Source organism: Grus americana, chromosome 1 (assembly GCF_028858705.1).
Source record: "Grus americana isolate bGruAme1 chromosome 1, bGruAme1.mat, whole genome shotgun sequence".
In the NCBI taxonomy this organism is placed as follows: Eukaryota; Metazoa; Chordata; class Aves; order Gruiformes; family Gruidae; genus Grus; species Grus americana.
In genome coordinates this window covers 160,673,100-160,700,454 of record NC_072852.1, presented here as the reverse complement: position 1 = coordinate 160,700,454, position 27,355 = coordinate 160,673,100, and the positions used below count along the sequence as shown (strand labels likewise).

General features: G+C 38.3%; 1 protein-coding gene across 19 annotated transcripts in view; it reads right to left on the bottom strand.

Moving 5' to 3' along the window:
- DOCK9 (dedicator of cytokinesis 9) overlaps nt 1–27,355 on the bottom strand; it is a 140,658-nt gene that overhangs the window by 95,753 nt on the left and 17,550 nt on the right. For 7 of the 19 annotated variants that reach the window (XM_054833910.1, XM_054833939.1, XM_054833949.1 and 4 more), the window contains exons 1-2: nt 25,245–25,853; nt 3,607–3,723 (exon numbers count right to left, since the gene is read on the bottom strand). In XM_054833910.1, coding sequence (XP_054689885.1) covers nt 3,607–3,723; nt 25,245–25,406 — 279 coding nt within the window. In that variant the 5' untranslated portion in view covers nt 25,407–25,853. Of the gene's footprint in view, nt 1–3,606; nt 3,724–13,094; nt 13,367–25,244; nt 25,854–27,355 lie in introns of those variants that run through there. The other 12 variants (XM_054833918.1, XM_054834076.1, XM_054833976.1 and 9 more) reach the window with 3 other exon arrangements.

The following is a 27,355-nucleotide window of genomic DNA, read 5'->3' as shown; positions in this document are numbered from 1 at the left end:
TGTTACAACCTCCCTTCAGGTAGCTGTAGAGAGTGATAAGGTCTCCCCTCAGCCTCCTTTTCTTTCTCCAGACTAAGCAACCCCAGTTCCCCCAGCTGCTCCTCATCAGACTTGTGCTCCAGACCCTTCCCCAGCTTCGTTGCCCTTCTCTGGACACGCTCCAGCACCTCAATGTCCTTCTTGTAGGGAGGGGCCCAAAACTGAACACAGGACTCGAGGTGCGGCCTCACCAGAGCCGAGTACAGGGCGGCGATTCCTTCCCTTGTCCTGCTGGCCACACTATTCCCGATACAAGCCAGGATTCTGTTGGCCTTCTTGGCCACCTGGGCACACTGATGGCTCATACTCAGCCGGATGTTGACCAACACCCCCAGGTCCTTTTCTGCCAGGCAGCTTTCCAGCCACTCTGCCCCAAGCCTGTAGCGTTGCGTAGGGTTGTTGTGACCCAAGTGCAGGACCCGGCACTGAGTCTTGTTGAACTTCATCCAGTTGGCCTTGGCCCATCAATCCAGCCTGTCCAGATCCCTCTGCAGAGCCTTCCTTCCCTCAAGCGGATCAACACTACCCCGCAACATGTTGTCGTCTGCAAACTCAGTGAGGGTGCAGTCCATCCCCTCATCCAGATCACTGATAAAGATATTAAAGAGAACTGGCCCCAGTACTGAGCCCTGGGGAACACCACTTGTTACCAGCTGCCAACTGCGTTTAACTCAATTCACCACAACTCTCTGGGCTTGGCCACCCAGCCAGTTTTCTATCCAGTGACACGTACGCCCGTCCAAGCCATGAGCAGCCAGTTTCTCCAGGAGAACGCTGTGGAAAATGGTGTCAAAGGCTTTACTAAAGTCCAAGTAGACAACATCCACAGCCTTTCCCTCATCTACTGCACAGGTGACCTTGTCATAGAAGGAGCTCAGGTCAGTCAGGCAGGACCTGCCTTTCATAAACCCACGCTGACTGGGCCTGATCACCTGGTTTTCTTGTACGTGCCATGTGATAGCACTCAAGACGATCTGGTCCATAACCTCTGACACCAAGGTCGGACTGACAGGCCTGTAGTTCCCTGGATCCTCCTTCTGGCCCTTTTGTAGATGGGCATCACATTTGCTAACTTCCAGTCAACTGGGACCTCCCCAGTTAGCGAGAACTGCTGATAAATGATGGGAAGTGGCTTGATGAGCACTTCTGCCAGCTCCCTCAGTACTCTTGGGGTGGGGGGGATCCCATCTGGCCCTATAGACCTGTGTGTGTCTAAGTGGTGTAACACGTCACTAACCATTTCCCCTGGGATTCTGGGGGCTTCATTCTGCTCCCCATCTCTGTTTTCCAGCTCAGGGGGTTGGCTGCTCTGAGAACAACTAGTCTTACTGCTAAAGATTGAGGCAAAGAAGGCATTAAGTACCTCAGTCTTTTCTTCATCCTTTGCTTTCCCTAGTTGGCTCCCTCACCAGCCGTGTCAGGAAGTTCTCTTCCACACCTCGGAACCTCCTAGACTTGTTTCCTCTCTGCTGTCTTGTATTTCCAGCAACCATCTGGTAAGTTGAAGTTCCCCACAAGAACAAGGGCCAGCGATAGTGAGTGAGACTTCTCTTCTTGATTTAAATGATATTGACAACTATTCAAATACTAATGATTTAAAAACTGTAAATATGATTATAGAAAACTGTACAGGGTTAAAAGGTTTAACTTGCAAAAAAATAAATAAGCACATGAGGGATTTCTGTACTCAGACTGAGTAATATTTTCTTAATACACTGAATGACAAATTTAAATGCATTGTGTTGTTGAAAGCAAGTAGTATTGGACAGTCACGTGTACAATAAAAAATATTTGGAGTAAGTTTCTGCTAGCAAATCCTAAAAGGAAATGAGAGTTTGATAGCATACATTTTGATAGTACAAACCCATCTGCATATAAATCAAGTATAAAATGAGATTCTGCCAAAGACTATATAAAGGAAACACAGAAAATGTATTCAGATATTATACTGCTGAGGGATAAAGAAACAGGAAATCTGACTATATTCCAAACCTGTGACTACCTGAAGGAAATCGTCTGATGTAACACACACTTTAATGACTGCGTTGATGCAAATCTGACCACAGAATCCAAACAAAGGATGACAAAAGGCATTACAGTTTGTAAACAAAAGTCATTCCCTTTAAAGGATCAGACTGAGAACTACGGACTAGCTTCAGTCATATAGGCCTGAGGTTAAGAATTGCAGAAGAGGCCACTTGAAACAGCAGTTAAACACTTCAGACATCCCCCAGACTGCTCAAACAAAATGCCTGAGGAATTCTTGATAGGTTTGTTTCTTCTCCATTGATAATTCAGAGCTGTTCACCAGAATGACCTCTGGTAATTGAACTAGTCAATTAGATAAGAGTATGCTTAGCAGAAGTGTCCTTGATTCCTCTTGATCTGCGATATTGAGGAGCCACACTGTAGAAGGGGATCTGGCTGATACAGACCACACACACTTTTCAGTCCCAAAGCCAATAAAAACCCGATGTAGGGCATCACCATGAGTGGTCCAGCATCTGAACACTAATATCATTAGGTAATGTTCATAGGCAGCACGACTTCCTTTTGGAAGACTTACTTGCAGTCCTTCAAAACTTTCACATGTGGCTGAGAATACATGAAGCTAGAAAGAATTTGTGAAAAACTCAACATATGTAATTTATAGGACTTTATATGCCCATCTGTAGAAATACACCAACTCATCACCAACTTTCCCCATGGTAAATAAACTTAGCTTCAACTACTTGGCTGAAAAAACTGCACAGCTTTTCAGGTAGGTTTTTGCAGAACAATTCTGAGGTATTCAACTATGATACAGTCCCCAGAAGTAGTTAATCTACAGACAGTTCAGATATTTGCATACTTTTCAAATTTACATAGATATTTTGACTGCATTTATGGGCACATGTAAGAGACTTTCCTCACTATTTACACTAACTCCAGTCTCTAAAATGTTTGGCGGTTATCCTAACTGGATCTATAACAAGATTCAAAAAAGTGTATTGAAATAAACTCTTCATTTAATAAACACGGTTGTTTTATAGACATATATCAAGATGATCACAAATCTCAGTAAAGCGTGGCTTAATCAAGTCAGAGCCCTGTTATGCAGTGGGTATTTTGCCAAAACCCAATTTTGGCTGGTAACATGCAGCTGAGTAACAGCTTTCATTTGAACAGGTTCATGCTCTTCACTGTTAAGGAGGGTAAAAAAGAAAAAAAAAAATCAATTTACGAATTAAAGCATGACAAAAAGCAAATGCCTTTTTTGAACAAACACCACATGTTTTCCTATGTCAGAAAGGGGAGAAATATCTAAAAATGACTAATCACCTATTTCAAAAGGCAGTAAAATTGCTGAGTTGCAGAAGTAGACTTTATAATCTGAACAGATGAAGAAATTTTGCTATTTCTTTTTCTGTAACCTGACAGAATAAATTGAACAGCATAAAGGGCAATTTTTTATTTTATTTTATTTAGCTAAAGAGAGTTAAAAAACAAAGAAATGGGAAGTTCTCATGACTACTGCTGCTAAAAATCTGTCTTTTAAGAAAAAAGGGGGGGGGAAGATTAAATTACCTGAAAGTCATCATAAGGGAACAGTAGCATCTCACGTAAAGCATCATTCAAAATCTGCGTCTTCCTCTGAACGATGACATTTTCGTAGTCTATTGGTTCTATGAGCTTTGGTTTTGCCTAGGGAAAAAAAAAAGGAAAATAAATTCAGGTATAGTGAGGAAAAATTACAATTGTTGACTCATTTTAAGAAGTTGCTTTTTAAAAGGTTGGCAGAATGAGATTTCATCTACATCAAAAACTTACAATATTCAAGATGCAGACTTTATGTCACACTATACCATATGTGTAAGACAAGCATGCTAGCAAGAAAGAGACAAGCATTCCTTCCTCAGAAGGAAGAAACAGAACTATTTCACAAAACACACTAAGTCAGAGCTTATCAGGATAATCATGTATGTATTTTCATTGCAAAAAATTATTATAAATAAGTTACTAGTCTCTTACGTTGGTGGTTACATTTGCTTGATATCCCCCAGAAAGCTCTGATCTGGGTTTAGCAGGGTTTAAACCAATCTTAATTCAAAGCTAAAATTAAAACAAATTTCAATCTAGTAGTAATCTGCAGTAGGAGTAAGCTAATTGACATTCCTCCTTCTCTATAGTTTTTTGAAAATTCCCATAGGCCATTTACTTCCTCCTAATTGCATGAGTAGCTTTTGGCAGTTACTATGCATTGACTCAACATTTGAGCCCTATACTACTATCAAGGCATTACAGCTGGCTGCACACAATCAGAGAAAAACCTTCACCCTGCCAAGTATGCTGTTAAGTGGTCAGATGGCAAAGCAGGTTTAGAGAGAGCTCTCAATGAGGCAGCACTGCTTCAGAGCATACAAACTAATGCAAAGCTGGAGTTATAATCTAGCTTGCACTTTCTGTGACTAAAAATGTGTACTTTTTTTTTTTTTTTACAATGTGGTAATTACAAGAGACTTTCCAATTGATCCTTTATTAATATCAGTGGTACTAACTTCAAAGTAAGGTATATTAAACATAAGAATAACAGCAAGGCCAGCTTATGCTATCATTAAAGCTGATCAGATAGGATGAGATTTATTTTATATATATATTTAAAAACTTACATTAAGAAGCTTTCAAGTTCCAGCTGTACTGCACAGAAGAAATATTTTTATGTCTAGCAAAGCTGAAATGGTTCCAGTGAATGAGACTATTATCTTGCTGGTGACTGGTCACCAGCAGTGTTCCTCAGGGTTCAATTCTAGGGCCAGTTCCGTTCAATATATTTATCAACGATCTGGATGCAGGAGTTGAATGCACCATCAGCAAGTTTGCTGATGATACCAAACTGGGAGGTGCTGTTGACTCTCTTGAGGGAAAGGAGGCCTTATAGAGGGATCTAGATAGACTGGAGCACTGGGCAATCATCAATGGGATGTCATTTAACAAGTCCAAATGCCAGATTCTGCACCTAGGACGGAGCACAAGTATGAATTGGGAGAGGAGCGGCTGGAGAGCAGCCCTGCAGAAAGGGATCTGGGGAAGCTGGTCGGCAGCAGCTCAACATGAGCCAGCAGTGTGCCCTGACAGCCAAGAGGGCAAACCACATCCTGGGGGGCATCAAACACAGTGTAACCAGCTGGTCAAGAGAGGTGATTGTCCTGCTGTATTCAGTGTCAGTGCGGCCTCACCTGGAGTACTGTGTGCAGTTCTGGGCCCCACAATTTAAGAAGGAGGTGAAGGCCCTTGAATGTGTCCAGAGGAGGGCAACAAAGCTGGTGAAAGGGCTGGAAGGAATGTCCTATGAGAAGCAGCTGAGGACTTTGGGTTTGTCTAGTTTGGACAAAAGGAGGCTGAGGGGCGACCTCATTGCTCTCTACAGCTTCCTGCAGAGGGGACGTGCAGAGGGAGGTGCTGAGCTCTTCTCCCTGGGATCCAGTGCCAAGATGTGTGGGAACAGTTCAATGTTGCTCCAGGGGAAATTCAGACTGGACATTAGGAAGGATTTCTTTACCGAGAAGGGGCGGGGGGGAGGGCGCAGGGGGGGAAGGTGTCAAACCCTGGAACAGGCTTCCTGGAGAGGTGGTCAATGCCCCAAGCCTGTCAGTGCTTAAGAGGCATTTGGACAATGCCCTTAACAACAGGCTTTAACTTGGTCGGCTCTGAAGTGGTCAGGCAGTTGGACTAGACGATCGTTGTAGGTCCCTTCCAACTGAAACATTCTATTCCATATTCTATTGTAATCATTAGTATATCAATAATACTCCTGAGAATCCATACAGATCTTTTCTTCATCTAAAAGTGAATGATTTTTTTTTTCCCCCAAGGAATTAAGAAAGCTTTAGTCAGAGAAGGTTACCAAAGTTTTCAGGCTCAGTCCACAGGCTACTCAAAAGTTACTTGGGATTCCCTCATATCTACCATATGGTAGTTTTACTGTTAAAAAAAATGCAAGAACACAACAGAGCATAACAGCTGAAAAGGGGAAAAAAAGCAAGATCTGGAAAATAAATCTATCCAAAAATGATCAACAACATGTAGCTTTGTCAGTAAAAATAGCTACCATTTGCAATTAAACTGGAAGGATTTACTAAAAGTTCATAAGCCATCTAACAACATGCTCAGCACAGGCCAGTACATGTGAGCTTGCCATCTTTCTCCTCAGAGATGGAGAACAGCTGTTCAGTTTGCTTTATATTGTACCTAACACATTTTGAGGGCTTAGCACCTGAACCACAACTGCTGCTATATCTTCTCCTCTCATTCACGAACACGGCTTATCACAAAGCCAAGAACTAACAGCAGGGTCCATGAGAAAAGGCTTAAGCTTGTGGTCATGCACGCATCTGTAGCTGAAGTGGTTGGACCATTTTGACTTAGATCAGAAAAGTACAGGAGAAGTACATAAACACAGCATAAGAAAAGGTTACATTTTCTCTAATGTACTAAAACACAAAATATTTTGGTTGCAAGAACACCTTCTGTTGAGTCTGCCTTTGAATATTCAGCCTGCTGCAATGAATCCGAAACTACTGAAATGGTGTACTCAAAAGGCCAGATGCACCTTCTTCACCTAACTATTTGACACATTTCCTAGATGCAGGCTCTACCAAATTACCCCTTCACAAAAAATTCAGGTTGAACAGCCCCACTGTGCCAGATTGTCATAACAAGTTCTGATTCCAAAGAAATTCCAGTAACTACACCTACCCTCTCCAGCTCTTCACCAAGGCATAACTGTCCAGTATAAATTTACTTCCTTAAGCAAGTGAGATGGGGATAACAGAGTATGAAGAGCCCCTCAAACTTTACTGCTCTTTAAATGAAGTACCATAGAACACATCATTCAGAAAGCAAGACACCCTTTGCTCATTTTTCTCCCATTTTCAATGTAACAGGTCTCTCTCTCTACCCAGGCAAGCAAGATGCTCACCTGTCACTGAGCTTGAGCTCTTGTGCAGTATACTCTCACATTAAAACAAGGTTTAGAGACTACTACAGTACTATGGTCAAGTTAGTCCATATGGTCAAGTTGGCCTTTAGCACGTGACCATTCCTTCTGGAGAGTTTACCCTGAGAAATGATGTGCAACGTGCTGCAGTGACAGGTTGATTTGAGTGTGGTGCGGGATGACTGACCTTTAGGAAAAACAAAAATAAATACTCCAAATTAAACTGGGTCTAAGAAATGAGTAGGGGAGAAAGACCATTTGAGTTGTGTATACAATCAGTCTCTTCTGTTAGCTAAAGATTTGGCTTCAATTAGTTGAAAGGAGGGCTGACACTAGAAGGACCCTCTCTCTCTCGTGACACATTCCTGAGCCTTCTCACATTAATACCAGCAAGTGAACAGTTGTATTTTGAGGCAGGTTAGGAATGATCTGGCTTTAAAGGGTTCCTCCCAACCAGCAAGCTTTCAGACAGATCGGCTGTCTGAAATGCTGATCAGATGGCTGCATGACCACTTGTGCCAATAGATGGGAGCTGATGGGACCCTTTCAGAAGCAGAAAAGATTCAGATTGCTAAACACAACATGAAACTCTGTCCTTATTAAAAGCTGTTGCAAAAGCTTTTTTGAATTCTGTTACTCAGCTTCAGTGCAGCTCACAATTTTTAAAGTGTCCTTAAAACAGTAATTTAATTCAGGCCACATATTTTGACTACTTCAAATGCAATTTGGGAAGCCTTTTAAAGGAAAGAAGAAAAAAAAATACATGGTAAATACAGTCACGTTCACATATCAGGACATCTACTGTCTGAACCAGCAAGAAGATAGATCACAGCACCAATTCCACTAACTGGTAGCAAGGGTAAGCTGTCACTTCAAATGGCTAATGGATTTTTTATGTGGTGCTGCCCATGATCAGCATTTTCATCCTTTTCTTGCTGGTGCTGAAGAGCTATGTCCATTCTCTTGCTAATTCTCTTGGGAAGGCAACAGGTGAAAACTGGAAGAAAGCTAGCTCTGGCTCCTCTCATTTTACCAGCAAAAACAGAGGAAAAGGATTACTTTTAAAAACAGCATAACTAAAATTATTTCATGGGCACACACACAAAAAAAATCACTTATCTAGCACAGCTAATTCAAAACCCAAAGATGTATATACTGCAGCTTCAGAAAGCATCCAATTCATTGCAAATGCATGTGTCTACCCTATAGTCACAAAACAGGTCCTCCACAACCATAAAATTGATTAAAAAAAGAATCATAAAAGAGAATGAGCTTTGCTCACATTTTGCTTCCATGCCGTAAACACAAGATTAAAAAACAATCCTCCCTCATTAGCAGCTTTTAAAGAATCTAAAGCTCTCTGGAGCTGAGGCCCTGAATATACACCTCTCCTCTAAGTCAATGGAACACAGAGGTAGTTAGTGGTACCAGAAAACCACACCGTATTCCTATTTAATCAGAAAAGCACCTGATTTGCAGAAATTTCAGTTCTGTAAAAATTCATGAAGAATTTGCTTCCCCAGGTTTCTCCAAACTGTTACTCATTTATTTCTTAGTCATTTGTCAGATTCAAAAGGAAGAGGATGCTTTATCAGTTTGAACCAGATATGAAAAAAGAAAACAATAAACAGCACAGTGACATTGGCATTTAGCCAAACCTACAACACCACAAGGAAGCAGATTCTCTCTCAAGCTCTTCTTCAGCAAAAAAGATTTTCCGGTCTATTATTTCATGTAAAAAAGACGGTGAGTAGGTACAGTATTGTTGAATATGATTTACGGACCAGCTGACACAGACAAAACTCAGCCCAGTCAAAACCGCAAAATCAAGTTTACAAGCACTCAAAGTCAGTGTTTAAACAAGGCTTAACTTTTCCTATTAGTCTCCAACAAGCAATATTTTTATTTCTGTAATCTAAGAAAATGCTAAGAGCATAGGGGCTTCATGGGGTCCAGCACTCAAGCTAGCCAATGCTGTATTTGTAGAAAAATAAAACACACCACTTCAGTTTTTGCCAGTGTATTATAGGTATGGAAACTTACCAAAATAAGCAGCATTTCAAAACAGCAGTCATGACACTCATATGGTAACCATTTTGATCTGCCAGAATATGGTTTATATATTTGGACAATCAGTGTGAAAAGCCATCAGATAAAGGGAATTTTAAGTCAGGAGTTCAATGATTGCCTACGTTATATATTACGGAAAAAAATAATACAGTGCATTTTTTCTCATACATTTAAATTGAGATCAATGTTATCTTCCTCTTGTCTTCTCACAAAACAAAGAATGGTCAGGTTAAGCACACTGAATATTGTTAACCTCATGCTACAAAACATCATTTACCTTATAAAAACATATTTAGCACATATACCTGCAAATTAACAAGTTCCCATAAAGAGTAGAATGGAGCTACAAGCACTAGCAGGCAACACAGCATGTGAATTGATGAATATATGGTGTTAGATATTTCTCAAAATTGCTCTGAAGCAAGCTACTTTGGACAAAATAAGGAGATAATTTAATACTAAACATGGGTAACAGCTCTCTGTATCTTACTGTCCCACAACCACAATAAACTCAAAATAAATTACCCAGGTTGTGTTTTTTAATCAACTTAAAAATCCATTCAAAAAAATATGTATCCCAGAGCTTATTCTTAAATATTATATTACTCGCTATCTCCTTTCTTAGGTATGGTTAACTTTGTGATGTAAACTTTGGGGCAGTGGGAAGGAATAAGCTGCTATAGGTTTATGTAAAAAACCCTACTGCTATGCATATATTTAAGCAACAATATGCTTTCATTGACAAATTCAAAATTTTTAAGTCTCTAGGACTTGAAAAAATGAAAGGTATTAAGTGACCTGTTCTCATGTTTACATAAACAGACCAGAAGTACTTACTGGGGCTACAGACACAGAGTGAGCCATACAAAGAATAGACAGTAATAGAAGCTTTTTTGCACAGTGTTTCTTTAAAAAACAATAATTCTTTTTCCAGTTTAACCTGAAAGCCTGAAAACTCTTGTTCTATTGTTCACCCAAGTATTCAGGTGGCTGTAACAGAAGAGTGGGGGTTTCCAAAACTCAGTGAACACAGTCTAAATTACAAAGCATTGTGCTTTTATTTAGAATAAATATTTCATTGACAGTCAAGGTCCATTTAAACACAAGAACACTTTTCAGAGCTCAAACATTTTGATAAAACCTGTGTTGCCAGTATTTACATCAGATTGTTAATATGGATGCAGTTCCAGCTGTTTAATTTCTAGCCTCCTCCATGATTTGCTTTACCTTCAGGTGCAAAGCAAGCATGCTGTGTCCTGTGCAGTTCTCTTATCAGCACAGAAACTTCTAACACTAGAATCAGACTTGAGCAATGCTCTGGTGGACGGAGGAGCTCAGGTGCCTTACATTTTATACTGCCAGTGTGTTTCCAAGCAGAAAGATGGCCTCCAGAAGTTCCGACTTCCCAGAAACATCATCTGATTTGATAAGCAGTTACTACTTCTGACTATCAAAATGCAACTGGACAGCATGTGTACTAATTTGGTAACTTCTACAACGGCTAGCACAACAACAGTTCATCCGAAGTCAGGTTTTGAGGCACCACCCGAAAAATCTAAATGCTTTTTCCATGGGCTCTTCGTGCTTGTTAACCTCAAAAGCAAAAGTTATGACACAATCTAATTCAAATCACAGGAAAACAAGAGAGCACATGTACTAACAAACTGGCACTGAAAACAGCAGATGACTTCTTTTGTCAACCTACCCACCTAATCAGGAAAAGTTAATTCAGGCACAGTGCGCAATCAAATAACATTGTTTCAACATCACATGGGATGCTTACAGACAAATATTCCCTCAGTACTCTAGCAGACTGTTAACTACATTTAAAAAAATTAAATTAATATACCAAAAAGTTGTTGCTGCTTTGCAGTCCTGACTGCTGATTCTGTCTCATCTTTATAAGGATTACTCAAAAAACTCCAGTGCTAGGTAAATCACGTCATAATTGCCCATACAAATGGAATGCCTCCACACCTGAAAAAACGTCTTAAGCAACAGTTGGTGAGAAGTATTGCTAGAGTAAACCAGAAGCCTCCTGTTCCAAATAGTTTTGAAGATTTCTATCTAATACAATTTAAGGTTTCTAATCCATACAAGAAGTTCTGCTGTTCACATTTTGTTACACCAACTAGCAACGTTACCAGTCTTACTTATTACCTTACTGCACCTTGTACCAGTGCAAAAATATCTACTTACACTGTGGCAGTAAAAGTCTACTGCAACATCACAACCCAACGAAATAAAAATGGACCGAAATGTTGGTGTTAAATGAAACATAGCGCCCTACTTTTTACTTTGTGCCTCGCAGTCCACTTAGTGCAAAGTGTCCTTGCACCTTTTCATCTAGTTTTCTCAATAAACTAGACAAAAGCAGGAGTAAAAAGGGATATTATACCATCTATAATTATATGCCATATATACGCTTGTCTATATATGGATTGAGACCAAAATAGCAACTGAAATGACAGCAAAGACTTTTTTTTTTATGTGACCTATGTGGAACCTAACTATTCTTCCCTTGAAATATTGACCTTTGTTTTGAATGCATCCACTTCATCTGAAAATGAAAAAATGCAAGGCAAACATTGGAGGTACATTAACCATTAAATTAATTAGTACCTGGAAAATTATAAGGATGTACTTCATAAATGGTTAAAAGTAAACACAGTAATGCTTTATACCTTTTTTTTTAAAAAAAAAAAAGTAAGCACATATGCTTGCTGACCAACTGCAATGCTCTAAGTATCTGCAGAAACACTAATATCCTCTCTGAGTATTCACGGGGGAATAAAAACAGTTCTAAATAAAGTTAAACATTCCAAAGGCAGGAAAGCACACACAAGATTAGCTCATATTGTACTGATGAAAATCTGGACCAGAAATCAGAACACACCCATACAAAAAAACACGTTTTACTAACAACTGCTCTGAACAGAATGAAACTAAAGAAAACAGTGTAAAGGAAATTTGTCTAACACACATGTAAGCTTCCATTTATATAGAGTAACAATTCCCATAAAGTTACAGACGTGTATAACTAAGTATAGAGAACCAAGATGTTTTAGTTCAATTCTTAAATGCGTAATGCGGAACTCAAATAAAGGGGGGGAGACATAATTTGAGATTCACAGCTCCCACTAACTTCAACCACAGCCAGGCAAAGAGGAGACCATCATCCTTTAATTCAGCAATTAAGTATGAGATATTACTAAGTAAAATTGGAATTTTAGTAAGAACTATCAAAGTACTTCTTTCTACTGATATATAAATTATTAGTTTAACAATCCTCCTCTGTTACTTGAAAAGGTTTATTGTCCTAGCTGGAGAGAGTTGGTGGATTCATTACAGCTTGCTTATTATGTTCTCTTGCTGTACTATTAAGATTCCAACAGAACTAAGTGTGTAGTGATATAAAAAAAAAAATGCTCTTACTTGATTACCTCCCCCACATACAGAAATATTCCCTTTTCCCTCACAGGAAGCTACTTTAAAACTTTCAATTCATAAATAATGTGCATTGAAGGCATTGCAAAATAGATCCTTTAACAGAAGTACACCTGAATTATTCAGACAGTTCTTAGAACATTTAAGTAACATTTAACCCTTACACACACAGTCTTTAGAGTGTTCAAATATATTTTATTTGAAAGATATGCCGGACAGTTGAAAAAAATAGAGGTGCTAGAATAGATTTTTAAGTGTAAGTAGTTTTCATGCTAGGTTCAAAGAGATGTACAAATACGCTAGACAGAACAGACACTGAAAAGCAGCTAGCATGAAAACCAAATCCACACTCAGAGACAAACAAAGATTTGGTAAACCTGAACAGCAAAAATTAATTAAAAGGCAGACAACACACAAAGAATGAAGCCCAAATCTCAAACACACCTTCTTCACAAGTAAGAACGCTGGAACTTCTCATTAGCATCAGATTAACCAGTTTTTCACTAGCAGACAGCACTGAAATTATTAAAGGAAAAAGATAGCTCATTTAAAGAATTCTTACCAGCACTACCACAGGACCCTCCACTTCTACTTCACAAGGACCTGCATCCTTGCACTGCTGTGGAGAGGCTATAATAAGCTCTTTCTTAGGATTTCTGGTTGTTCTTGCCTGCATTCTTTGATTTAAAATACAAACAGCAGCAAAACCATATGCTTTTTGGCATCAAAGTAATCAACATGCCAGTGACCCAGTGAAAACAATAGCTTTTTCCATGGCACAAGCAGCACAAAGTACAAACTAGTCTAACTTCTCAGCTGCAGTTTGCTAAATCTGTCACGATGGGAATGCATGACAGACAAAGGCCAGCCCCTAAGCATGTTGTATTCCTCTGGAAAAAAAAAAAAAAGTGGATCCATTTTAATGCCTTAAGGTTATGAGTCAAATACAAAAGAGAATGTACATCTCTAAAATGACTATGTAAAACAGTCCAAGTCTTTTACAGTACTTTAAAATATTGAAGCCTTGATTTTATAAGTATTTTTATTGTAAAAAATTAGCACTTATTGACAACTAGGCCTCTTTAGAAGGATAAAACCCTAAGTGTTACTTTTTTTTTTTTTTAAACATTAACTTCACTTGGGTACTATCAACAACCAGCCACTAACCAAGTACATTCTCCAGGATGGCTGCCCCAAACATACATTGCTCTTTTCTGGGGGGTAGAGTGGAGATGCTCTTTCTAATCTTAGTGCTAAATCCATGTTAAAAAGTTACCTTAACATCAAATTGTTCTCACAGTAAAAATCTTATATACTCTACAAAAATACTAACTCAAAAATAAAAAAAACCTTCAACTCCTAAGCACTTTCCCACTCACCTCTCTCGATCCAGTTAACTCACTTCTGTCTTGCACCTTATTAGTGCTCTCAGCTCATTCCTCCCTCCTCAGAGCCCTCCAGCATTGTAGACATCCATCACTGATCATCCTCAAAAAAAACATTGAGAAGACAACATAACATAATCTTCACACATCTTGAGTGAAGTCGCCTGAGAGAACCTCAGTTCTCCAGCCATGAAGACCAGCCAGGCATCCCTCGCTGCCTTTGGCTTCCATAGGATTTCCTTTTTGCTAACAGTACAAACACTGGGGGACAGGGGGTGGGGTGCATATCTCCCCAGTGTTGTGAACAGTTTTCAGAAGTGTCTCTTGGCCTCATGATTCGAGGCTACACAGGGCTTGGTGGTTAGTATCTTCCATTCCTTAACTGCAACATCAACTCAAGTCATGCTTCAACTTTGCTTTTGTAATCCAATCTTCTCTCCTGCTGTATTGCTACTTACACTGTTCAGCATACACACACTCGCAAAACAAAAGGCAGCATTTTTTTATCAGGATCATTTCTGTACAATTCTTTAGTATAATGCAAAGCAATTTTGTATGCAACCTAGTTGACATTTTTGGTAATTTGGAAGGTTTGACTAACCCAGCTCCTCCATACAGCAGTTTTAGAATATAATTGTATGCTAAATTCCTACTTAAAGTGAACTGTGATGGGGAGTTTTCTGAGTTTTCTCCAGGTTTGGAGAGGGGTATTTTGGTTTTCCCTTTGTTTCTTTTTAACACTAATGAGTTGCAACCTCTAAGTGCACAAACCCCAGTGGCTGTACAAAAATACATCTGAGAGAAACTTCAACTCCCTAGAGAAGCACATCCCTATTTTAGACTCCCTGTCCACTAGAGCAACCAGACAGCTGTGGAAACTAAGCCACCACCTTCATTCAGTTCTCAACCCTGCTCCACTTCTTTGGACAGATAATTATCTCACTTCAATATAACTGACATACTAAATTTAACTTGACATGAATTTTTATCTATTCTCTAATACAAGAGAAAGTCACCTTAATCTGCAGAAAGCAGATCGAGTTATGGGGAAGCTCAAATATCCTCTTTCGTTGCTAGCATTTTTAAGAAGGCACAACTTCAGGTTTCTTACTCTTCAGACCTAACAAAATGTTAATATCCCTCTCCCTTCCCCTTCTCTCTGCTCTCACACCTGCATAAGATATTCCTATTTCAGCTTACTGCAATCGTGAAATTGTGTCTGACCAAGAGTTTCCCCATCCCATCCACAATGCAAGCATATTTCTAATGAGTGAACTGAAAGAAATAATAAAATTAACTATGTGCTGGTTTTGGCTGGGATAGACTTAATTTTCCTCATAGTAACTAATATGCTGAAAACAGTGTTGATAACTCAGGGATGTTTTCATTACTGCTGAGCAGTGCTTACACAGAGCCAAGGCCTTTGCTGCTTCTCACACCACCCCAGCAGCGAGGAGGCTGGGGGTGCACAAGGAGTTGGGAGGGGACACAGTCGGGACAGCTGACCCCAACTGACCAAAGGGATATCCCATACCATATGACATCATGCTCAGCACATAAAGCTGGGAGAAGGAGGAAAGGAGGGGACATTCAGGGTGATGGCATTTGTCTTCCCAAGTGACCATTATGCGTGACAGAGCCCTGCTTTCCTGGAGATGGCTGTACACCTTGCCCACACATGGGAAGTGGTGAACGAATTCCTTGTCTTGCTTTGCTTGCATGCATGGCTTTTCCTTTAGCTATTAAACTGTCTTTATCTCAACCCACCGAGTCTTCTCACTTTTACTTTTCCAATTTTCTGCTCCATCCCACTGGGGGACAGTGTGCAAGTGGCTGTGTGGGGCTTAGTTGCCAGCTGGGGTTAAACCACAAAAAACTATTAGTCAAGACAATAACGATTTACTATGCCTGTCGTCTTCTCTAGGAAAAAGAAGTTCAATGCATTCACTTTTTAGGCAGTCTCTCTAATATTTAGACACCGAACTCCAGAAAACACCACTCTATAAAGCTACTTTAAGAGTTAAGGAGGAAACTAGCAGTTTAGTCAAATTTACAAAACCAGATCTTCCTGTGTAAATCAAGGTAGACAATAGTTCAAGAACATTTAGTTACACTTTTATTTTGCACCAGCCCCTTTTGTTTGCAGAAAACGGAAGTATACAGAACAGCTTAGACTAAATTATACCATTACTTGAGGATGCAGCTGCCAAACAGGAATTTGTTTCATTGAGATGTGCTGCAATTATACTTAACTGCAATCAGAAATGCACAACCTTATTAAGCACAAGGCACTTGCAAATGCTTACACTAATAAAGACTTAAAAATATTATGCACTTTAAATAGTATTTATTCTGGTTAATTTAGCAAATGATTCTACTTTTCAACTACAACATTGTTTTATCCTGGTCAGGTATTCTCTTGAAAGCATCTGGATTACTTCAGTTTAGTATAAATGTGACTTACTTTCCTCATCATTCTCCCTATTCTTCTGGAAACATGAAGGACAAAAAGAAAGCCAACAAGCCAGCATTTTTATAACATCAGTTTAAAAATACAGAAGGTTTTTTCCCCCCTACTGAATGGTTAATGTAATTTCTAGCTTTCATTTCATTAACACACATATACCATTAGAGGAGGTTCTTTTATTTAACAGCAACAAAAGTGTGAAGCAGTACATCCGGAGCTATATCCTGAAATAGACCTTAACTGCTAAATTGATGTGCATTTCCTGTATTTATTTTCTGTTGAGGACTTAGTGATTATCTTGATAATTTAATTCACAAAAAATACTTAGGAAAAAAAAAAAGAGATACGCTTCTTACCCAGGCACCACGCAGTCAAAAGACAAGTTACTTTATTAAAAAAGTATATTAAAAAAAATTTACCAATAACACATTATGACTCAAAAAGTGAAAGATGAATGACAGGACTTTGACATGCTGAAAATTTGTTACATGACATGTAGTTTAAAACTATTTAACTACAATTGAAAAAAAATACATATACACGCACTACTCAATTTGTTGTATCGGGCAGTTACCTGAATGAGGATCAGCAGAAAATCCAGGAAAACAATGCATGTACATAAAAATGTCACTGTACAAAAGTTATTTGATTGCATTTCCAACATGGCTCCCAAAATTGCAGGAAATTACTAGCTAAATAGAGACCTATCTGCATAATAACTCAGATGATTATGGAAACAACGCATTTCATTTTTTTAATAAACACAGTGGCTTGAAGGACTTCCCATGGTACTTTTAACAGTACTTTTTATATTACTTCCAATAGCTAGCTCTCTTCTTGCATCTTATACCCTTAAGGAAACACCTATGTAATTACATAGGTAAAACAGTTCTCAGTATTCCCAGCATACATCAGTGATTCATCCAGCAAATTTGCTGCCCAAAAGACAAGTTCCCCACATCCACCCTCTTACTCCTTCAAATCACTTTTCACTCCAAGATCTTGCTTTCCTAATGCACATATCAAGAGTGATAGCAGGGGAACAGGCAGCATATGAGAATTCCCTTTGATGGAAGAAAGGATGACTACCCGGCCTCACTGTAGGAAGAGGCTAAAACCTGAGTAGTTTTCTTTAATGGCATTTCTTTTGTTCCAAGTCCCACTTACAGTCTGCATCAAGATCACTAAACCTGTTGAGTGGCCAATATCAGCGTTCACTAAATCTACCAGCTATAATTACAGCCGTCAAACTTGTCTCTATTGGCTGTTCTAGGGAAAGAACTATTGCTTAACCTGTGGCAACTCGGAGGAAGGAATAATCCTGCTGTAGGTTTGCATGTCCTGTATGTGTGAAAACAGAAGGATTTGATAACATCATTTACCAAAACCCTACATCTGTTCTCTACTCTTTTGTGGCTCTTTAAATTCCCTGGCAACTTACAGCATCCTCTATTAAATAACTTTCAAAAATGAGGAGGACAGATGACTTGAAAGATTTCGATGCTTTGTTTTGTTGGGGTTTTTTTTTGGTTGGTTGGGTTTTGGTTTGGGCTAGGTTTTTCAGGCAGTAGCTCATATGAAAACATGGACCCACTTTAGCAGAATGACAAGCATCATTAAAAGCCAATACTTCTTGCTCTCATCTGTATTAGCAAGAGATATGCTAGCACTGCCCTCCCACACTTGGCAGCCTGCCTTGCAGCTGTATTAAAGGCATAACATTTCACACATCAGTGGAAGATTCAGTGTTGCAGCTGTACATATCTTCATACTGCTGGGTTTCATAAGTGACCAACAGATATGCACGAGAAAAAAAAACAGAGAGAGAAGAGAAAGGAGAGAGAGAAGAGAAGCATAACACACAAATATGAACGTGCTGCATACTAGGTAACTTTTCAAGTTGTCAATATTATACCTAAATACTCCCGTTTCACTGACTTTCCTTGGTAAAGCAAGAATTAAACTCATTCTGGAATAGGTAGAATCACAATCCTTCTTTGGAGGGGCATCTCTTTACATTAAAATGAATCATGCAAATCTCAAATTTTGTATTATAGTTAAAATTACTCTCAAAACATTAATTTTAGGGAGAGAGTAAAGTAGCCTGGACAGGACAAAGATGCTGAGATACCACATGGAAGAGGTCTCTATCGTAAGTAGGTTGCACTGATGAAAAAAGATAACCCCAACATACAGGTCTATTACAACTCAAGAAGCAGGAAGAAAAAACCTGATCTGCCTGTTTTAGTGGCAACAAAGTTAAAGGATTCTCCCAGTCAGTGCCTCTATTGGGTCCATAATTATTCTGTACAATGTGTTTTTTTAAAGCTTTTTATTTTATGGAATAAGAATTTGGCTAAAGTTGTTAACACCAACATGGCATACCTCATTAATATCCCTCAGCTAGACGTTACTATCTGTCAAATAAGACACAGTACCTTAGTTTGGACACTCTTACTCTGTGACAAATACAAACTAAAATAGGTTTAAAATCACAGCAAAACTAAGCAAAATATAGATTAACTTCAGTCTTGTCCATGTCACACTTTTGCATACTGTTACTTATGAAGTATCAATTTAAGGTGCATTTGCTGGACTCACTGGTGACTGATTTGTTTCATACCATCTCAGTAGACATCTTTCTGTTTTCAGGGAAAACCTGACTTCCTTATGGTCCCGGGCAGGGCAGGGCAGGAAGGAAGAAAAAGATCAGTAGAATTTAGTCAGGACAGGAGACTTCAAGATTAAAATCGCACTTCTGCTAAAGCATTTAACTATTGTTCTGACATACCTCCTTACAGACAGGACATGTACAAGCAGACTGACTGTGAGAACAGTATTAGGCTAAAGATGGGTTTTTTCCTACCTGGACAGTACCTTACAATTATCAGAAACTAATAAGACAGCACAGACACCAAAGTAAAGGCAAAAAACGAGTCAAAATCCCAAGTCTGAAGCTCTCTCAAGCTGAAGCAGTTCTGTGCCAAGCAAGCCTGAGGTAGGGGTCTTCCTTTTTCCAGAAGCAATTTGCTCCTTGAGATTGTTAATTCACCTCTGCCCTTGGGCTGAAGTAAGAGCACATCTTGATTTGCCTCTAAACTGAAATACAAACCTGTCTCAAACTTCACACTGTAGAGTTCTAAGAAATAAGAACATTGCAAGAGTTAGCAGTTGGCTCACAGCTTTACTTTAATTGCATTTAATTTCATGACAGAATAGGATACCTCCCATCTGTAGATGATTCAAATGAGCATTTCAGGCTGTTCCTAATGCAGGTGGAAGGAAGTATTAATCAGGAAGTAAGAGCAGAGAAGTCAACTCCTTTCTGTGTGTTCACTAAGTCTAGACTGGTCTTGAAAGCAGCATCCACACAGCTTCTCCACTACAGAAGTCTTCACATTCCTCAAGATCATATAAGGCTTTAAAGTTACTTGTTTGATAGTTTGGTTTGTGTTTTCGGTTGGGTTTGGGGGGGTTTTTTGTTTTGTTTTTTTGTTTGTGGTTTTGGGGTTTTTTTAGCTCCAGACATCTTGCTTGCTTGGAAAGCAGGACATCCAGCTCCCTCGATATCCCCTGCTGCTACATTCAAAGGGAACAATTTTTCTACCTGGATGCAGCCAAATGCCATATTTTGGGGGTCGGATATCTTCCTGTGCTAGTCCAACCTATCTTGTCATGGATGAACAATGGCTTATGCATATTGGCTTGACCAACTATCCTCAGATTTCATCCTCAGTCTTAATTTTTCCTGAAGATACAATGTTTAATCTTACATTTGCATGCCAGCACACTGAGTGCCTGCCAACCTATGTCTGATGATCCTCTCAGGTACATCTTTCAAAGAAATATATTTGCTACAGTAACTACACATTTGGTGAATTTGTGCTGCAATTTCCCCTGCTGAGAGGGCAGAGAGATACCAGAAATAAGACATTCAAGCATTCTTCCCAAAGGAGTCTAATGAAAGGCCAAACCAAAAAAAAGTCTACAGAAACCATCAGGAGATTTAGCCAAAACTACAAGCCAGCACATAAGACACTAGGTTTTTATTCACGCAAAGCAGTAAGATGAAAGGAGATAAAAGTGCTCTCATTCAAGTGACCCATGAAAATCTATGCAACAGTTAGATGCTGTACTCATATTTGTCTGTTTCTTCCTTATTAAGAGGCTTAATGAGGTCTAATTGCTCCAGTTGTTGATGAATAAAAGCCACTTGTAATACAGTTACAAGTTGAAGCAAGTTACGAGAGTGAAATTTCTGCCTAAGCCATACAAATTATCTGCACACCATTAAAGAATTGCTGCATAAGCTGTTTAAGCACATTAAAAAAACAACTTCCACTTACTCAGCAGAATTACTTCCTTAGAACTCTCTCCTTCATATATTTCTGCTAAACTTTTCTACTTTAAATAAACAAGTCGATGTTAATTTAACTCAGACAGCAAGAACAGGCCTTAATATAACGCCTTTTAATAAATGAACATTTTAAGGTTTATTTTAACACATCACATGTTAAATCAAGGAAAGTCTTTTTTGAAAAATCATACACATAATTTAATATTATTCTGAAATCAAAATATTTGCAACTTGAATGTCTACTGTAGAGCTCTTTCCAGAATGACATAGCTCACTGCTGTCATTAATCTTCCCACATGCACAGACTTTGGTATATCTTAAAGATGCCACAGTTTATTAATAAACCAAATGACTCATGAGCAGCACAGAAAAAGCGCTTGCACAAAAAACTCAATAACACCCAATGATGACATTGCTGTCAAGTCAGCAGGTGACATGGACTAAGAAACTGCAGTTACTAAAATACAAGGTTAGTGATTCTGTTTCCAGCAGATACCTATATCTATCCTATTAAAAGCTGGACATACACTATTTCAAAGTGTCCTGCATTTCTTCTCAGAAGTTGTGTAAGCATATATTAAGTAACAGTTATTCAAATTAAGGATATTTTCCACTGACTTAATACATTAAAACACTACTTAAAATTATTAGGCCACATCTTGCACATACTACAGCTACTAAACTACATCAAGTAGGTTTACCAAATTACAAGGTTCTAAAGCTTCAGAGGAGAAATAGCAGTGTTGAATAGACCATTAGAAACAAACTGAGTAGAAGACATTTCAAGCATGGAAAAAAGACAGTTGCTTTCTGCAATTTTCAGACAAAAATAAAGAAAAAATGTTAACGTCTTTCAGCCAAGTCTGTCTCACTTCAGAATTTTCTAGCTCCTCCATTGGCATTGCTAGCACTCTCACCTAGCCTCTTCCTTCAGTGAATACTTCAAGGGCCTTATTAGGAAAACTCAAACTTTTAAAATGTTTAGTTTTATTACCTACTGCATCATTCTCCCTTGCTCATTTTCCATTTTTGTTTACCATCAGAAACAGCTGTTTAGGCCTTAAACCATACAGTAACACTTCACTCTTACATAGTCATTGGTTATACAATGATTAAAAAAAAAATGGAATTTGAATATAAAAATAAAGGCCATGAAAAAATCCTCCTAAGATACTGCAACACAGTAGAAATAACATGTAATATCACGCTGAGAATGGATTTTTAAAAATCATAGGAAAAACAAAAGTAATGTAAATCAAGCATACAAGCTAATGTTTTGAAACTGTATCCTTCAACTTACTACAAAATTAAGCAAATTAAGATGTTTTCTCAATATCTGCAGGACATTTGGGGAAAATGTCTTTTCATTAATTTTGATGCAACTTTTAATAGCATCTCAAACTAAATTTATAATCTTTTACTAAAATATTGATTTATTTTTTTTTAATCCATGTGGACCTAAAGACCCTACAAGATCCTGTGTTTTAGCAAGATAAAGTGTATGTGACAGGCTAGAAATGTTCCCAAAGTTAAGATGTATCATTTTCATTGCAAGTTTGAATGACATCAGATGGACAGAAATAAACTGAACTCCTGAGAAGACATTCTTACCCAGGCTTCATTTTATCTTACCTTCAAGCAATCAAAAGAGCAGATCTGCTTAAGATAAAACTTTAATTATATTTAATTAGACTTTAGATATAGCCCCCTGACCTCTGGCTTACAGGGTACATAAGAAAAATGTATGCTAAAATCAACTCCTCCTGCCTCCTTATTTCTTCAGAGAACAGGAGATTTTTCCTTCAAGGAGAACTACTTCCAAAGAGCTTTCTGTTCACAAGAAATTTTCACAAATTTTCAACACTGGTTTTGCAAGAGAATCAATGTGGTTTTAAAGTAAAGGACTCCCTGAAATTCACTGGTGTTTTGACAACAGTTCTGTATCAGGAGATATTTGATACAAAATAGCTAAACAGACCAGATAGCAGGTACAGCCAAAAAAAGGCAGGAGGTGAGAAGTTGCAGCTCGAATATGTGTTACAGCACAGACAAACAGGTGAAGTCATACACCCACACTTGCATCTGTTGCAACAACCACCAAAATAAAACACAGAAGTGACACACTGCCGCTCTCTTTTGGTCTTAGCCATACAGCTTCCCTTCAGAGAAGGGGATCCCTGTAGTCTTCACCTCCTCGCACAGCTGCTCAGTGAGAATCAAGGTAATTTCTCCTCCTGAAAGCCACCCCTTCAGAGGAAGAAGAGCTGGCCAAATTAGCTTTTATAGCAAAGAGTACAAAAATTATGTAATTTAAGAGTTCCATGTATATACTTAGATGAGTTTCATAAAAACACTTGTCACTGTTGCCAGGACTGCAGTATCTTTCCTCCTCTTCCCACTCTTCACTGAATCCTGCTTTCCACTCTGCAGGGCTAAGTCAGTAGCAACTGCTCCCCAGCCTCAGGCAGCATCTCAGGCGCCAGTGCCAGCTCTGATTATCAAGAGCATGACCTTTTAATGAAGTCGTCCTTTCCCCCCCCCGCCCCTTGTAAAATTCTGACTTTCATCCTTATGGACTACACTAGTCCAGTACAGCGAGGAGGAAGTCATTCTGACCCCCTAATTCCGCACACTCTTCCATACTAACCTTCAGGTATTTATCTCAGGAAGAAACGTATCTTGATCAACTACTTCCAGTTAAACCTAGCTGACAAAGTCACAGAGGAAAATTAAAAAAAAAACAAACCACCAAACCACAACCCAGTATCATTATTTAAAAGCATCTAGAAATTTTGGAGTTAAAAAAAACACAAAAAAACCCACAAGACAAAACCCACAAGACATCCCTAAGTTACAGATGTGGAACTTTAGTTGTAAACAGCAGACCAAGAATATTTTGCGCTTAATCTTGCCAGTTTGCAAACCAATTCTGTAGGACTAAATTAAAGAAAAATTCTTGCTGTAACACTATCACATGAAACAAAAGAAGGAAAAAAAAAACACTACAAAAAATTTTCACTGCAACCTCCAAGTTACATTAATGCATATTACACTTAAAAAAAGGTATTTCTTAATTCACTTATCTAACTACACATAGAATTTAAGGCCAGTAAAGGTGCTAGGTCTTAAATTCAATGGAGTACAAAAGTTATTGAAAGTATCCATTGTCCAGAGTTTAACCAATGTCTAATAACAATCTGTATAAGGCTAACTTAAAAATGGCTAACAGTGTAAAAAGGCTTCTAATACCTAGAGGAAGCCATTTTATTTTTAATATCAAACCATATTAAGAATTTATAAAATGCAATACTATCATGAAGAGTAATATACATACTGTAAGTTATGTTAAGCATCTGAAGACAGTTCAGATTATTCTGTGTTCTTTCCTGGAAGCTTGTGTGTGTATCCACGTATATAAAAATATACATATATATGTGTGCAGGCATATATATATATACACACAGGCATGTATATACACACATACAGATCATACATGCACATACACCCCCCCTTTTTTTCTTCTATTTGAGTTCAGCAAGAAAGGACCTGAACAGCATAAAGACAACAAAGCTTTGTGAAATTTCTAAAGGCTTTCTATAACTGCAATCACACAGCGTGGGTACGCCAGCAGGCACTACAAGCTTGTCAAAATCCATCCAGTTATTTCAGTGTACCACACCCCTCTTATTCCAACTACCTAGCCAGTGACAAAGCAATTAACAAGTAACCCCAAATTATTTAAAATAAATATTTAAATCCTTAACTAGCCCAATTTTGAAGCAAGTGGTGCACATTAGCTATTGCAATTCCACCCCCTCAAGCCTAAAAGCAATACATCTGACACACAAATGCGTCATTAACCTGGGGGGGTACAAAGAAGACAGTTTCACTTTAAAGCCTGTTTTCTTTGCATCAGGCAAGACCTAAAAAAGCCTTTGAGAGCAAAGTAAAGCAGGTTCAGAAAATAGTTACTGCTTCCTTTAATATTTTTTTTTCTTCTAGAATGCTCTTGTATCTCTTTCAGTAAGTTCAACAGGAATAGAACAGACTCAGAGAAAAAAAAATGTACTCAAATCCATCTGAAAAAAAACCCACTTAAATTCTGGGTTGCTGTTCTCGCAACAATGCATTCCTTAGTTTTTCCAAATAACGTAATCATCTGTTGTTCTTCAATTGAAGTGCCAAATACATTCCAAGAGTATGTTTAAAAAGATCTAACAGCAGACAATCTTCTATAACAATACCGTTTATGGAGTTCAAATTCTTCAGCGCTATCAATACCAATCTAAATGATAAACCAAATATGAATCTGAGCTTTAACATTACAGCTGCATGCACACATGTATTACATGTCACACACATGCACTAACATCCTACAATATCAGGACAACATATACTCATGTCTGTACCTAGCAGATGTTAAATAAACATGATATATATCCTGGTTTTAGTTTAGCTTTCAATTAGCAGATAAAATTATTAATGAAACAAGTTTGTATTTACCAGGGATGAATGAATCAATATTCCTGAATCTTCATTTGGCAAGCTGAATGCTGTGTATTCAAGGGCATTGTTTTCCCCTTGCTGCTTGCAAATATAACCACAGTTTCTCTCAAAAACTGTACGAATGCCTTTAAACAGAACCACACTTGTAGTGCAACCCATTCCAAATCTGTTGAATTTTGCATTTCTAGCAACCCTGATTGCATTTGCAGAATGTCTTCTTCCTTTGCTCGACTTGAATAATTTTCCTGTGCTTCACAGAAATATTTCTTTGTACAATCTTCATTGGGTCCGACATTTAGTATGTTCCTTGACTAGAAACCATCAGCTACTGAAATGCAATCCTATTTGCTTAAGCCAAATGCTGCCAAAAATCCAGCCGCAGAAGGCAAAAAAATCAGAGGGTGATGAAAAGCAAAGGATACCTCAACTGTAGAAGATAGGAGGCTTTCAGCATGTGCTATACTCCGCGACAGAGATGAAAAGATATTCCAGAGGGTCAGGGAAAGAGCTCCTGTATTTCAGAAGTCCTTAGAACATAATCAAAGATGAAAGGAAACTGCAAAGATACTGCTGCAGTTTCTGCTGCCAGCCACAAAGAATCCTCATCTGCTGCAAGAAAGCACTCTCCCAGAATGCTTAGCACAGAGTTCGTACTGGCAAACATTTCTTTGCTTGACCTATATGTGCTTTTTAGTCTTTAAAACAAAAAACTTCAAAATAAAAACCTCAAAATATGAGGGGAAAATTCTTAAATCACTGCTGCTATGGATAAAGCTGACATGTTATATAAACCTACTTCAATCAAATCTATATGTTATCAGCATGCTATTATCAGTTCAGGCAAACCACAAGGGAGCTGAAGGCTGTCTTTACTTTTTCCTTTCTTCCTCGCATGCAAAGTGATCAGTCAATTCCCACCTGCCAGAAACTGACTTTATCTAGTCCTTGATTGTAAATAGTCAATATCATTAAAAAGGAAGAAAAAAAAGAATACAACTGACTGTCTAGTGCAGATCAACATTCACATCTAAAACAAAAATACAGAATGAAGTTTAAAACACACAAATTTCTTGGGTTTATAGTGAATCACACCTCTACTGATTGAATTTGTCACTACAAGATTTTACTCCACATACTGTACTGGTATCTGTCACACAAGTAGATAGGTATCTTTAACTGACACTGAGACGTGTTAAATTTTTTAAACTACTTTTAAAGGCAAGGAATTGGCAAAAAATAACTGTCCCAACCCACACCATAAGAGTATCACTCACCCTGTCAGAGATTGCTTGTTAGTTTTATATTTCTGCTAAACTGAAAGCATTGTGATGTATTTACTTATTTACTTACCAAATTGCAAAACTGGATGAAAGAGTGAACTTACAAACTCAAAATCGTTGCAATGGAGTTAAAACAAACTAAATTAAAAGGACTTAAGTGAAACATGAAGAGAGGAAATAAACAGATTAATGATGTCAGCTACAGTTGTACCTCCATGCAAATTAACTTATCTCAAGGAAATACTTGCATGTTATAATGAGACATTCAGAAGAAATATATTTATTAGCATTTTTCCCTAACATCTGGCTAGTTAATACATCTCAGTATGCTTCTCATTACATTTCTAACCTAAATACACCATAACAACATGCAGACACATTGATTTAAAAAAAAATTTAAAAAAATCAATATTTGACAGTGATCCAAGTACTTCCTGCCAGCCCCATATTCTCAAAGGCAGCAGTTAGCACATTCCATACATTGTAAGAAATACAAATTGTGTTAAGGTAGTTCTGTTAATAAGGAATAGCTTTTTGTGGGGGGAGAATAAAGAAGGTAATGCTGAAGAATTTGGCATAAATTCTACTCTGAAGGACAAAGATACTTCATACATAGCCATGAACCCTGCACAGCAACAGCTCTGCACCTTTTTCTGTCTCTCTACTTAACCTACCCTCTTTGAAAACAAAAAGCAAGTTAGTGAGGGAAATGCTCGTCTCCATTCACTAAGGTTGGATAAAGACATCCTTGCAAACATGTGAGGGGAAACAATCATGGAAATTACTATGGAAGGCAGCCCCCAAAAATACATTCAAGTTAACTGTTTC